Below are 13,436 nucleotides of genomic sequence, written 5' to 3'. Positions count from 1 at the left end.
TTAAGCCAGGCTGATTTGGCATTCCATAAGTCAAGGTGTAGCTCCCACCTAAGCAATGGCTGAGATCCACATTGCTTGATGGTCAGGTCCACATGCTTCAGGATCAAGAAAAGCTATATAATCCTAGATTGTAATCGATATAAGATTAGTTCTCTTCATGTAAAATCTCTCTCTCTCAGACACGCACACTTGGCATCAGAGAAAATAATCACCCCACTTCACAATGAATGAGAGTCTATGTTTACCTAGACACCGCCCGCAGTGTACAAATCAAATGCATGTCTAGTGCTTCAACTTAAAAAACCAACATGAAAAGACAGGTTAGTATGATTATTATTTTATAATAAATCTATAGATTTTTAATGCATAGATGGCATACACTTAGATGTGTTAAGGTAGATAGACCACAAGAATTTGGCACAATACGTTTTCGGTTCAAACCACACCTTTGTGCTTTGTGCTTTACATGTTTCGTAATATCCCTGTGTTTGGAAGTTGTTGACCTAGCATCCAAGTGTCTGGGTATCATAATTCACAATTAATAAGAACTAAACTAACCTTTACCATTACAAACACCCATCCACAATATCTCCCAATTCCGAATAATATTTTCTAAGTATGCATGTCAAAACGTTCCATGTATCTCAGTGATCAAATCCATCAAGCACAACTAGCTTGCTCTGGAGTTGCCAACCAGTCCAAACAAGCCTTTGAATGGTGTGTTTCCTAAGATTCAGTTTTCAATAGAATAGAAGAAACGTCTTTACTAGGACCACCAACATGCAATTACCTTTTATCCAAAGGAATGCTTCTCAGCCCCTAAGGGCATAGTACTTCAAATGCATGACCTTAAAGTACCAAAAGCGCTCTGATTATCAAAGGGTATACAAGTCTGGAGGCTCATAAACTCTACTTCATGCAATCATAGTGTCACCATTGTTTTACAGTTTACTTCAATTGTTCAAGAAATATGCAAAATCTTTAGTCATTAAATCTCCAACCACATTCACAAGAATCTAGGGCTATTTGAAAAAAACCATTACCAAGAATGTACTGCTGTACATGAGCAACCATTTCCAAGCATAACCACCGGATAATTCTTTATATACCCAAACGCTTCATTCTTGAAGTATTGACTATTGAGAGTAAAAAAGTTGACACTTGGACACCGTGTCCACACTTCCTGATGCAAGGATATAAAAATAAAATGCGTAAAGGACAAGAATAGGGTTTGATCCCAAGATGTCTTATGCCAAGTTTGTGTGGTTTACCAACGGGCGAACCACATAAACCACATCCAAGCATACTATTTATGATGTGTCTGCATGTATGTACTAAAATTCTATTAATTTATGATAAACTAACAATCATATGAACATGTCTTTCTGTATTGACATTTTTGGACAAGTACTAGACACTTGAGCACACATCAGATTCCACCACCCATGTCCGTGTCCAGGTAACACAGTTGATCAACAACCTTTAAAAGGCACCAATATTTATTGTAAAGAGTAGTTACTAGGAAATCCAAAACCCCTAGTATTTCCAGTTAAACCTTTCGTTCCAACTAATTGGAGTCAGTTACACATGCCTGATTCTAGATAACCTTTAATACTACAAAATCATCTCCATGTCTTTGTTGGCACAAATAATATCCATGATTCTCAACTTCTTTTTCTTTTCTTTTTTAATCCTAAATTGAATCTACATATAGTAAGACAGGATTTTACCTTCATTCTCCTGCTTTTTTATAGGCCAAAAAATAGTGAACTACATGAAGGCATTTATCATAATGCCAGATTCTCAATTTCCCAAATTTTCATAAGTAATACCATAACACTAGTAGAACAAGTTATGAATGATCAAATTGAATGAATACTGACCATTTCATTGGCACTGACTGCTAGAGCTTCATCCACACAATTCACATCAAACTTAAAAATAGCACCTCATGATCCACATTAAAATATATATCTTCCTCCACACAGCTAAGATTATAATTGTTAGAAAGATAATCCCTTTAAATAAAGGAAATTCTCATTGTTATCTCTTAGCTACCCAAACTCAAACTAGGGAATGGTGATTGTTTGCTCTCACCTATAACCACCATTAGCCTCCATATGAGGATGTTCATAGAATTCTTAAAATCATAAAACTTCAGTGTTTTATCACATATTTCAGAGACACACTACGTGTTAGCAATTCACAAATAAGCCTTACTACCAGTAGTGACAAACAATGGGCAGCCTAGAGTTGTTACTAGTAATATACAAGTAACAAAAATCTATAGTTACGATAAGTAAATACTAGCATGTGCATATGGAAACTAAAGTACGAGATCTCATTATATTACAGCAAAAATAAGCATGTTTAGCTCCAAAAGAGAAGTCCAGTCCTAATTGCCAAATACACTTCATGAATTTGATTGATACCACAGTGGATGTTTGAGAACTGTAGATGTTGATATTATCATCACAAGATATCAACAAGTTTTAAACCTCAAAATATATATGTACATATATTCTGCTATAGTGCACCACATGATGAATTAAGTGCCAAACAATAACTGCATATATGAAAGCAAATATAACTAATATGCACAAATATTGGCAAAAGATACTCAATGATTAATAGGCACCTATTGAAATTCCACATTTTCAACCATAATGATAAGTTCAAATTGTCCATGAAAACTACTCCCTATGGATATCAAGCACTCCGCAGGGAAAATTAACAAGTAAATTCCTGAGGAGCACGATAGTCTTCGAAGAAAAACCAGAATCAAAGTAGCATATGTTGAGAACAAAATGCAACAAAATTTGAAAACACTCGGTTGACACAAAGACCATGATTGGGGTGTTGCTCAAAATGAAGCAGCAGCGATCTTCTTCCTAGGAGCTGCTTCAGTTCCTGGTGATAAAATACAGAGAGAAAAAAATCGAACAATTAGATTCCTTAGCAATTTAGCAATGAGCATTCTATAAAAATCCAGAATCACTGTAAAGTACTCAAAATGCAAGGTTAAGATAACAGAAGCAGCCGTGGAATGAGAAATATAACGCGCAAAGAAAACTAGGGTTTGGTGAGTTACCTTCTCTGAAGTTGCTCTTGAAGCGCCGAGGCATATGACGGAGGTACCTCATCCTTCCAGTCCCTGTCGTCTTCCTCCTTATCGCCTTCACACTCCAGTTATCTGCTCACATTATTCTAACGTCAATACCAAAAAGGAGCCTGACAAAATTTCAGACAAAACTGGATGCAGAGAGTGAAATAAATGTCGAGTAGCCCCACAAAATGCAGAAAAATAAGGAGAATTAGAAATACAGTGATAATTTGGTTGTCTAGTGAGAGAGAAATCAATGCATATAACCATAAACCTTAAAAAAGGTTTCCCACTTCTGGGAGTATACTAATCCCTAAATTCAGTGAGAGAGAGGAAGAGGAGAGAATGAATATTAACAACTCAAATGCAGAAAATCAAGAATAAATGGACATGCAGCGATAGTCAGGTTGTTGGTAAAGAAGAGATTGAGGGAATACATTGATATTAAATCATATGTAATCATAAAATGCAAGCTTTAAGATGGACATGGAAAGATGCAGTCATAATCTAGTTATAGCACAAAATTCATACTTGTAAGAGAAAGGAGAAAGAGAGAGAGAGAAATACATAGCCTAAACCCTGATCTTAGAAAGATAAGAGAGAACAAATGAATGCTGAGGCCTCAAATGCAGAAAATTGGAGGATAATGAGGAATGCGGTGGTGATGCGCTTGACGATTAAGAACTAGAGGTTAGGAAAATATCGAAACAGTGAATCATATGTAACTATAAACCCTAATCTTTGAGAGAGATGCAGTGATGACATAGTTACAGAAACACGATTTGCACTTATTGTAAGTGGAAGAAAGCAGATTAGAGACAGAAATACTTAGCCTAAGTCCCAAACTTAGGGATAGAGAGAGAGAGAGAGAAAGATTTACATTTGCGAATACGGGCAGCTGGGTAAGCACAGGCGGAACACCTGCTCTTCTGGAGATGGAAGCTCCTGCGCCCACACCTCACACACAGTGTGTGGGTCTTATTCCTCCTCTTGCCAAAGCTCCCCGTTCCCTTCCCCTTAAATACATAAAGAACACATAAATAAATTAACCATTTCACCCAACAAAGATCGAGAGAGAGACTGAAAAAAGGTTAAAAACACCGTAAAATGCAGAAAATAGCAGGGAGAATGAGAAATGCATTGTTAATCTGGCTGTAGATAAAGAGCTCGAGGTTGAGAGAGTAGAGACAGAGAGGGAGTTTAATGCATATCTAACCCTAAACCTAAAATAAGCCCTTGATTTCAAAACAAAACAAAAACCTAATACATGGAAATCACTCAGCTAAATCTACCATTGCGTAAACCCTTCAATAAATCCATAGAACACAATCAGCTAATTCAAAACACTCATAAATCAAAACAAAAGTAAAAATATCGTTACAAAACTGCAAGGATTAACGAGTGAAAAGAGCAAGAAAAGTGCATTCGATTGAGTTTTGTTTTCTTTCTTACCATTTCTCTTCTCCTGCTCCTGCAACCCTCTTTCTCTCTCTTCTCCTCCGCCGCTAAGAAGATTTTCAGAGCGTGGGGGATCGGGTTTTATTTGTTGCCGTCTCAGTTATGAGGATGGGTACAGTTAGGGTTAGGGCTTTAGGGAATGCTGTCACGTGCGAATGGAACGGGTCCTATTTGTTGATGCGTGATCATAAATTGAATCTGGACCGTTTATCTTCGCCACCATGGGGACTGACGTTCACCGACCTACAGGTGCATACAATATTTTACCATTCAAGGAAGAAAATGGTTAAATTTTTAAAATAAAATGTACACAATCAGCAAAAGCCAAGGCTCTAAAGTTTAAACAATAAAATTACATCCCATATAAAAAAATTTACTATAAGAGGTTGTTTTGATGATCAAATATCTTAAAATTGATCGTCTCGACATCAAGATGCATACACATTTGAAAAAAATAAATTTCAAGTTTTGAAAATAATACATATTGTAACGTATTTTTTTACTGTCCATTTTTAAGATTTTCAATTTTTCATATATCTACTCGATCTACACTATTTTTTAAGTTTTTAAAGTTATAATTAAAAATTGAAGAACTATTTTTAGACTATCATCAAGATTCTCAATAATAAAACCACATATCTCAATACTATTTGAAGATGCACTTTACTTTTATTGTTTAGAGCCGGGTTATTATACAAACTGCACCTTTTTACTTTTCATTTAAAGTTGACTTTAGATTTGAAATAGAATGGTTGAACATGTGACATTCTTTAAGTTCAAAGTCGAAAATAAAATTTTGAAATCGAGTAGTTGAAAATGGGTATATATTACAATTTACTTTCATCCATTTGATTTTGCAGTAATTGTGATCTCTTTATATCAAAATAAATAATTTTATAATAAAAATCTCTAATTAATTTGAAAATGCCAAAAATAATTATCAGTCATATACAGTGCAAAAAAAAAATAAGGGAAATTAGTCAGCTTAGAGAATGAAAAACATGGTGTCCAAGTATTGTTCTAATTTATGTTTTCTTCACAATTAAGTGTCTTGTGTTAGTTAAAAAAAAAAGTGGGAGAGAGCAAAATCTGCATAGTAGCTCAAGCCCCTAATTTTGATTCTAAATAATGTCAGGATACTCTCATCAAGACTAATAATAAAGATCATTGACATCAAATCTCATGTCAAAGATGGAATGAAATGAAGGGGATAAGGGGGGTATGTTGTTAGTTTTGAGGGACAATTATTGTCCCCTAAATACAAAATATTGGAGAGGTTACTGCAAAATAAGTTTGAAAATTAAAGAATAGTGCGTTATTTTATCAGAAAAATTGTAGCATATATATCATAGAGTGTTGCCTTTTTGCAAGGGTGGCAATGGAAATGGATCGGGTCAGGTCGGCCCCGGTACCCGATTGGACCCGACCCAATAAAACAATAATATTATGTTATGTTAAATATATGAAAAAATATTATATAGAGCCGAGACTCTAAACTGTCAAATTAGAGCGAATATCAAAAAATTCAATTGAGATTGTTTTGATGCTTTTGATGCTCAAATATCATCAAATTGACAGTCTCGACATCAAGATGTATGAACATGAAAAAAAATGAGATTCAAATTTTGGAAATAGAGCATCTTGTAATGCATTTTTTTAACGTCAATTTTCAAGATTTTCATGTATTTATATTTGCTCGATCTACATTATTTTTTAAGCTTTAAATTTTATAAATTAGATATGAAAATATGTTTTAAGGCTATCACAAAGATTTCCAGTATGGAAATCACATTTTTTATACTATTTGAAGGCACGCTCTATTTTGATGGTTTACAGCCTCGACTATATACAAACTTCACCATATATATATATATGGAAAACGTTTGGGTGAGCCCACTAACTCATGAAACAGTACAAGCCCAACAGTCCAGATTGAATTTGAGCCGATCTGAAGAACACGGAATATTATTTAAAGGAAAAAATTTATATAAGGATGCAACGTTGTAATGTAGAACTACGGATGCACCTAAAAAATCCATCAAAAAATGTAGTTTTAATGTTGAAAAACCCTTTGATTGATCATCACGACATCGAGATGTATGACTATGAAAAATAAAAAGATTTTAAGTCTCATAAATAGTGCATTTTACAATATATTATATACACCGTCTATTTTCAATATTTTCATATGTTTATAGATCTACTTGATTTTAACCATTTTTTAAATTTAAACTTTTATAATTAGATATAAAAATAGATTTTGAGATAATCCTAAGAATATTTTACATCAAAATTATATACCATGATAAAGTTTGAAGGCGCACTTTACCTCTACGGCTATGGATGCATCCGTATTAAAATATTATAACTAAAAATATATGACTTTATTTATTTAAATATTATATATTATTTAAATATTAACACTATTTGGGTCGGATCTATATGAACCCAACCTTCCAATATTTAGACCCGAACCAAACCCACCGGATCCAATTTTTACACCCATACCCGGACGGGGGTTGGGTCCGGGTCCATTGCCACCCCTACCTTTCTAGGACATTTTGCCACCGAGCACGGCTCCATTTCGGGAGTAACGGAAATAGTTTGGGGCATCCAAACGACCCAAATCTCTTGAGTCTTGACACACGCGTATGGTGCATGATTTGGGGGGCATTCCTCGTCACACTGAAAATGGCGCTCGTGTTGAAGTGTCCCTCGTGTGGACTGGACTGTGTCGAGCAAGGAGGCGGGAAAACAATTAGCGCGGGAAAGTGCAGAGAGAGGGTGGGGGGCCATAACTTTGTATTTTCCCTTCTTAGAGAGAGAGAGAGAGAGAGCGAGGCTGAAGCGAACGTTCAATTTCCATGCCTTCACCTCTGTAGAGAGAGATTGAGCTCAAAACCAAACTCCGATTTTCCCTGCCTTCCCTCTTTTAGAGAGAGAGGGTGGGGGGCCTAAAAATTGAACTTCAATTTCCAGGTCTTCCTCTCCGTTGAGGGGAGGGAAGCGAAAACAAAAACTTGAATTTCCCTATCTTTTCCTTTTTTTTTGTTTTAGGGAGAGAGAAGGAGGCGATAACAAAATTTTAATTTCATACTCTTCCACCCTAGAGAGAGAGAGTTTCATGGAAATGCAGGAGGAGACTCCCAAATTCCCAGCATTTCCCTTCAAGCCATACTCAATCCAGCTTCAATTCATGACGGCACTCTACAATGCCCTCGACAGTGGAGGAGTCGCCATGCTTGAAAGCCCTACTGGTAAATTTATCTCTTTCTCTTTCTCTTTCTCCCTCTCTCTCTCTCCATTCTGCGAAGGCTCTTACAAATAAACCCACTCATATTTTCTCTCTCTAACCGCTCTCTCCAAAAAATTGCAGGGACCGGCAAAACGTTGAGTATAATATGCAGTGCTCTGCAATGGGTTGTTGATCAAAGATCAAAAGAGAAGAAACCCAATACAGCAATTGATCAGGGCTCGCATAATTTTGACGACGAACCCGATTGGATGAAGAATTTTGTTGTACCCAAAGGTGAGAAATCACCTCAGAAGAAATCATCAACATTTGGCTATAAATCAGTGGATTCTAGAGAGAGAAGGACTCAGAGAAACCCCATAGAGAGCAATAACAACATATGTGGGAGAAAGGGAGGTCTTATTAAAATGGGTTCCAATTCAACAATTGGGGAAATGGATGAGGATGAGGAGTTTTTGGTCAATGAATACAAGAGTGAAACAGATGAAAATGGTGATAAGAACACGAAAAGGAAGGCTGCTGGATCAAGCAGTGATGAAGAAGTAGATGATGACGAAGAAGAAGAAACGGAGGGAGATGGAGTTTTCAAAGTTTATTTTTCTAGCAGGACACACTCACAGCTTTCTCAGTTTGTCAAAGAGATGCAGAGAACTGTATTCGCTTCTACTTTAAGAGTGATCTGTTTGGGTTCAAGGAAATCACTGTGCACAAATGCAGGTATTATCCATAGCCATTATATTTGTTTGTAGTTATTATATTTCCCATAACTATTCACTGTTTATTAATTTTCATCTAACAATTATTTATCAACCGTTGTTTTTTTGATTTCCATATGTTCATGTTATCTGATTCAGTTAGCAAAGCTACTGGATTGAGCGCTATTTGTGAACTCCATATTGGTGTTATACTTCTGGATTCGTGTTTGTTTGGATTCCTGCCTTTGTGTTTGCTAAAAAAGTTGTTAGCATATACAGATCTCTTTATATATAATAAAGCTTTGATGATTATCCTCTGTAGATATCCATGCTTGTTTTTTCCGTTATTCCTTTGTACAAGGAGTTTCTGATCTAGTTTTGCTCATTGTGCTTCATAGCTTCAGATATAACGCAGTTCATTTCAATGATTGAACTTATTGTCTTCTTTTGCTTTCGATAAGAGGTTTCGAAGCTGGGAAGTTTGGGTAGGATTAACGAGCGATGCATGGAACTTCAGAGGAGAAAGACCACAAAGGAATCCAGAAGCAAGGTTGTCCTTCTGTTCTTGAAATTAAGTTGTTCTTTATCCTTTTTATCATTGGTTTCCTGTCAATGCTGTTACAGACTATTGGATTTAGAAACACCATATACTTAAAGAGCTCTTGACAAAAGACCCAATTGTGCTTTCAATGCAGTTGTTGAACATGATCTCATTAACTTTGTATTTCTGTGAATTTTGTTTTTTTTAAAGGTCGTATTGCATTCAAACATAGTCTATTTGTTTGTATCATTAAAAAATGTTATGCTATCATTTTTCTTGTTCATCCTATTCGAATTTGATGACACTCAATACTTCTTAGATCATCTCTGTTACATATTATAGTATCAGGAGCATATTTTGTATCCTAACAGTAGAGACACTTTCAATCTCATTTGCAGATCAGCAACAATGGAGTTAAAATCCAGAGGAGCAAACTGTCTTCTGGATGCCCAATGATGAAGCATAAAAAATTTCAGAGGCAATTGAGAAACGAAATCTCTCAAAGTGATGCAATGGACATTGAAGATCTACTGAGGCTTGGTCAGAAAATTGGAACATGCCCATACTATGGCTCTCGGAGCATGGTTCGAACCGCTGATTTAGTGGTCCTTCCTTACCAATCTCTTCTCTTGAAGTCTGCTCGTGAATCGCTTGGTTTAACTTTGAAAAACAGTGTTGTCATTATAGATGAAGCTCACAATCTGGCAGATGCTCTCATTAATATGTACAACTCAAAAGTTACCAAATTTCAGGTCAGAATGTAGACCCCCATCTCTTCGAATATTTCTTCCTGGAGATTTGGCGAAATTAGGTTTACTTTTGGGACCTAACTAGCCGCTGAACTTGCATCTGTCCAGCTTGAACAGGTAGAGTACCACCTGACAATGTACTTTGAAAGGTTCCGAAATCGCTTGGGAACTGGAAATAGGCGATACATCCAGATTCTAATGGTTGTTGCAAAGGCTCTACTCCAGTTGCTGATATGCAAAGAAGAAGTTAACTCTGTTGAACACTGCAAAGTAATTGATGCTCAACAAACTGAAGAGCCAGAGATGTGCAACTCTTCAGTGACTGTAAATGATTTTCTATTTTCTCTTGAAATTGACAACGTGAACTTAATCAAGTTAAAGGAGTACGTTAAGGAGAGCAACATCACTCACAAGGTATGGAAATTAGTGCGGTGAATAACTTGTTCAGTTACAAGGTTTAATGATTTATTTTTTTTAAGCTACAGGCTTAATATGCTTATTTTCTCAGGTCAGTGGCTATGGAGCTAAACTTAATATTTTGGCAAATGGGTCTCCACAATCATCCGCCATTGACGATAGGAGTGTTGGTGTTGAAGGGAGCATAGTATCTGCATTTCAAGCATTTGTGGACTTCATGTTTGCACTGACAAATGATGATACCGATGGAAGAATCATTGTCTCAAAGAAAGAGGGATCCCTGAAATTTGTTATGCTTGCTGGAGAGAAGATTTTCTCTGAGGTGCTCACGGCCTATGCTCGATCTTTTTCATATTCCAGAACACATATATGTGCATCTTGTACAAATAAGTTTATATGCATATATGCATTTATATGCATCTTCTGAAAATTAATTGATTTGCTGGAACACTTGCAGATTGTAGATCAAGCACATGCTGTTGTACTAGCTGGAGGAACACTGCAGCCTACAGAGGAGACAGTGGATCGCTTGTTCCCGTGCTTGCCTATGGAGCGGTTGCACTTATTTTCGTGCAACCATATTGTTCCTCCAGAGAGTATTTTGCCCATTGCAGTTTCATGCGGGCCCACAGGAAAGAAATTTGATTTTAGCTACCACTATCGAAGCTCTCCAGGCACGGTAAGCTTAACATATCTCCCTTATGATTATACTGGTGTCATGGCAAGTGTGATGATATGATCTCATATTAGAGTTAAATATGAGGAGGTTCTTTGTGTTCTATAATTGCATTTTGCATACACAACGAAACCATGAAAGTTAGCGTCATACAGGTCCATGGTCTCATTGATCTTACTGGAATAATGTGCGTAATAAGGATCTTCTTTTATAATGCTGTCACCTTTGAATTGTGCCTACCAGGAAGCTCCCCTCCAAACTTTCTCATGTAGTTTGGTTTTTCATTCCTCCTTGATCACTGAGTTTTCGGGGAAAGAAACATGCACGAACTTCAATTTTATTTTCTCTTGGGACACGTCCCTGGACTATATACACAATTGTTTGTTCAAAAGTTGCGAGCAGTTTTGTTCATCCAAAAATCTCTCCCTCCCTCTCTCTCTCTTAATTTTTTTTTTTTTTTAAATAACGAATCATGGGTTAGTTGCAAGGAATTCCCTAAAAATCTCCAGTCCTCAAACTGTTCTTGCTAAAAGGAAAATTGGTGACTCAGGCTCAGAGTTGACTGAGTCACTCAGACCCGGCATAAATAACCCTTAGACACAAGCAAGTCTCACTAGGTCACAGATTTCTTTATATATTTCCCAGATGCTTGGTTGAGTCTCACTGCCAGCTCAGGTTTGGACACTACCGAGTCCGAGCCTGAGTACAGGCTTTTAATGTCTTGTTAGGTTGCAAAGTTGTGGCAGACTAAGTTGAAAATTTTGGTAATGCTACAGATGGAGGAGCTTGGATACCTAATCTGCAATTTAGTAACTGTGGTGCCAGAAGGTATCGTGGTGTTCTTTTCATCATTCGAGTATGAAAAGCAAGTTCATGAATCTTGGAAGGCTTCTGGCATCATGGCAAGAATTCAGAAGAGAAAGCGTGTCTTCAGAGAGCCTAGAAATAGTGTAGAAGTTGAGTCTGTTCTTAAGGAATACCAAGAAGCCATACTTGTATCCATTGACAATTCAGCACAAAGCCATGGTGCCCTGCTTTTAGCAGTGGTTGGAGGAAAGGTATCAGAAGGAATAAACTTCAGTGATGGAATGGGTCGCTGTGTGGTTATGGTAGGACTTCCATATCCGAGCCCTTCCAATATTGAGCTGATTGAAAGAATCAAGCATATTGAAGGATTGGGAAAACCCAAATCACAATGCGTTGGCAACCATATCTACTGTGAAACACCTAGTGAAGCTGGATTTCAAATTTTGAAGTGTTGCAAAAATAGAGGAAGAGAGTACTATGAAAACTTGTGTATGAAGGCAGTAAATCAATCTATTGGTATGCGACTCTTGAGAAAAGAAATCCTGCATCATCTTATCACCTATTCATTGGAACTTTTTCCTTTAGTTTTTCTAATTTATGGGTTTTTGGAAGAAAAGAAATGCTACATCATTTAATCTCCTATTAATAGCACTTTTTCTTCATTGATTGCCTATCTGTGTTGCATCTTTCCTAAAATTCTTCTTTGCAGGCAGAGTGATCCGGCACGTTAACGATTATGCTGCAATCTTACTGGTTGATTCACGTTATTCATCTCTTCCCTCCAAAAGAAGTTTTGCTGACCCATCTAGTAAGCTCCCATTGTGGATAAAAGATCGTCTGGTTTCCACCACGGCAAACTTTGGGGAAGTTCACAGGTTGCTCTATCAATTCTTCAAAATAAACAAGGGAAGGAAAATTTGATAATGTTGAGTTTGCAGTGCTCAAACTTTGCAAGTTAAACTGCTTACAGCATGTAGATATTTCTATTCAGCTTGAGGTACACCTTTTTTACTCAATTTTTATTCTATCCACATATATCTGAATAATGTGTTCTAAGAAAGCTATAACCAATCTGGCTGGTGGGAGCAGCTTGAGGTCAAGATAGTAGTTGTTTGATCAACTTAGAACTGATCTGTAGGGGCTGTTCAGCACAACTTGGGCATTTCTTATGGTATATTTTTTTTTCTTCCATTGATTTGGAGTCGCTAGTATAGGCTCCATCTTTGATGCTTGTAAATATTGGGGACCTAACACATCTTCCTATTCTCTTATGGAAATCAAATTTTGTTCCTGATTTCTTATTTAATTAATTAAAGAATGTCTTGGTCACTCTGTTGATCTTAAACTGCATTTGTTGTTGCCTTGCGAAGAAATGAACCTTGTACTTATTGAATCTTTCCAATTGGGGAACAGTATCTGTTGTTTCTTATGCAGCCTTATCAGAGTTTAATGTCCATGGGAAGTTTAGTTCCTCACCTTGCAAGAGGGCTGGGCTGGGCTGGGCTGGGCTGGGCTGGCCTGTACGCGAGCTTAGGCATTGAAGCCTGTGGATCGAGCTCAGACTTAGACCTAGCTTAAGTCATTCACGCCTGGACTGTCTACAGAAGCTCGGCTCACGCATGGACCAAGCCTAGCCAGACTACAGCCATCTTATTAGCAGTGTAGGGCTGCCAATCAGACTGGGCAGCCTGGTGGCCTACGAGCTGGGCTCAGGCATCTATATGAGGCCCAAGGGGC

The 13,436-nt window shown here is 37.1% G+C and overlaps 2 protein-coding genes across 2 annotated transcripts; one reads left to right on the top strand and one right to left on the bottom strand.

Moving 5' to 3' along the window:
* Window positions 1-2,606: 2,606 nt before the first annotated feature.
* On the bottom strand, window positions 2,607-4,637 carry LOC18426594 (large ribosomal subunit protein eL37x). Its single transcript, XM_006833225.4, has 4 exons — window positions 4,556-4,637; window positions 3,984-4,119; window positions 3,092-3,193; window positions 2,607-2,910 (listed from the first exon to the last, which is right to left on the bottom strand). The coding sequence occupies exons 1-4, from the start codon at window positions 4,556-4,558 to the stop codon at window positions 2,864-2,866; spliced, it is 288 nt and encodes a 95-aa protein (XP_006833288.1). The 5' UTR covers window positions 4,559-4,637; the 3' UTR covers window positions 2,607-2,863.
* A 2,660-nt stretch (window positions 4,638-7,297) lies between these two features.
* LOC18426575 (RAD3-like DNA-binding helicase protein) lies at window positions 7,298-13,028 on the top strand. Its single transcript, XM_011622284.3, has 9 exons — window positions 7,298-7,818; window positions 7,938-8,531; window positions 8,971-9,059; window positions 9,449-9,802; window positions 9,908-10,213; window positions 10,308-10,538; window positions 10,674-10,895; window positions 11,669-12,215; window positions 12,409-13,028. Exons 1-9 carry the CDS (start codon window positions 7,686-7,688, stop codon window positions 12,618-12,620), a joined length of 2,688 nt encoding a protein of 895 aa, XP_011620586.1. The 5' UTR covers window positions 7,298-7,685; the 3' UTR covers window positions 12,621-13,028.
* Window positions 13,029-13,436: the final 408 nt, after the last annotated feature.

The sequence above is a fragment of the Amborella trichopoda genome, chromosome 5, assembly GCF_054954075.1.
Source record: "Amborella trichopoda isolate Santa Cruz 75 chromosome 5, AtrichopodaSantaCruz75HAP2 v2.0, whole genome shotgun sequence".
In the NCBI taxonomy this organism is placed as follows: Eukaryota; Viridiplantae; Streptophyta; class Magnoliopsida; order Amborellales; family Amborellaceae; genus Amborella; species Amborella trichopoda.
Note: the sequence above shows the minus strand (reverse complement) of the source record. Positions and strands in the feature narration are given on the sequence as shown.

Coding starts and splice junctions, on each gene's coding strand:
- LOC18426594 (XM_006833225.4), bottom strand. Junction 3,194..3,983: donor AGCTGCCCGTATTCGCAAAT/GTAAATCTTTCT, acceptor TAATGTGAGCAG/ATAACTGGAGTGTGAAGGCG. Junction 2,911..3,091: donor CAAGAGCAACTTCAGAGAAG/GTAACTCACCAA, acceptor TTTTATCACCAG/GAACTGAAGCAGCTCCTAGG.
- LOC18426575 (XM_011622284.3), top strand. CDS start 7,686: ATGGAAATGCAGGAGGAGACTCCCAAATTCCCAGCATTTCCCTTCAAG. Junction 9,060..9,448: donor CAAAGGAATCCAGAAGCAAG/GTTGTCCTTCTG, acceptor TCTCATTTGCAG/ATCAGCAACAATGGAGTTAA. Junction 10,896..11,668: donor ATCGAAGCTCTCCAGGCACG/GTAAGCTTAACA, acceptor GTAATGCTACAG/ATGGAGGAGCTTGGATACCT.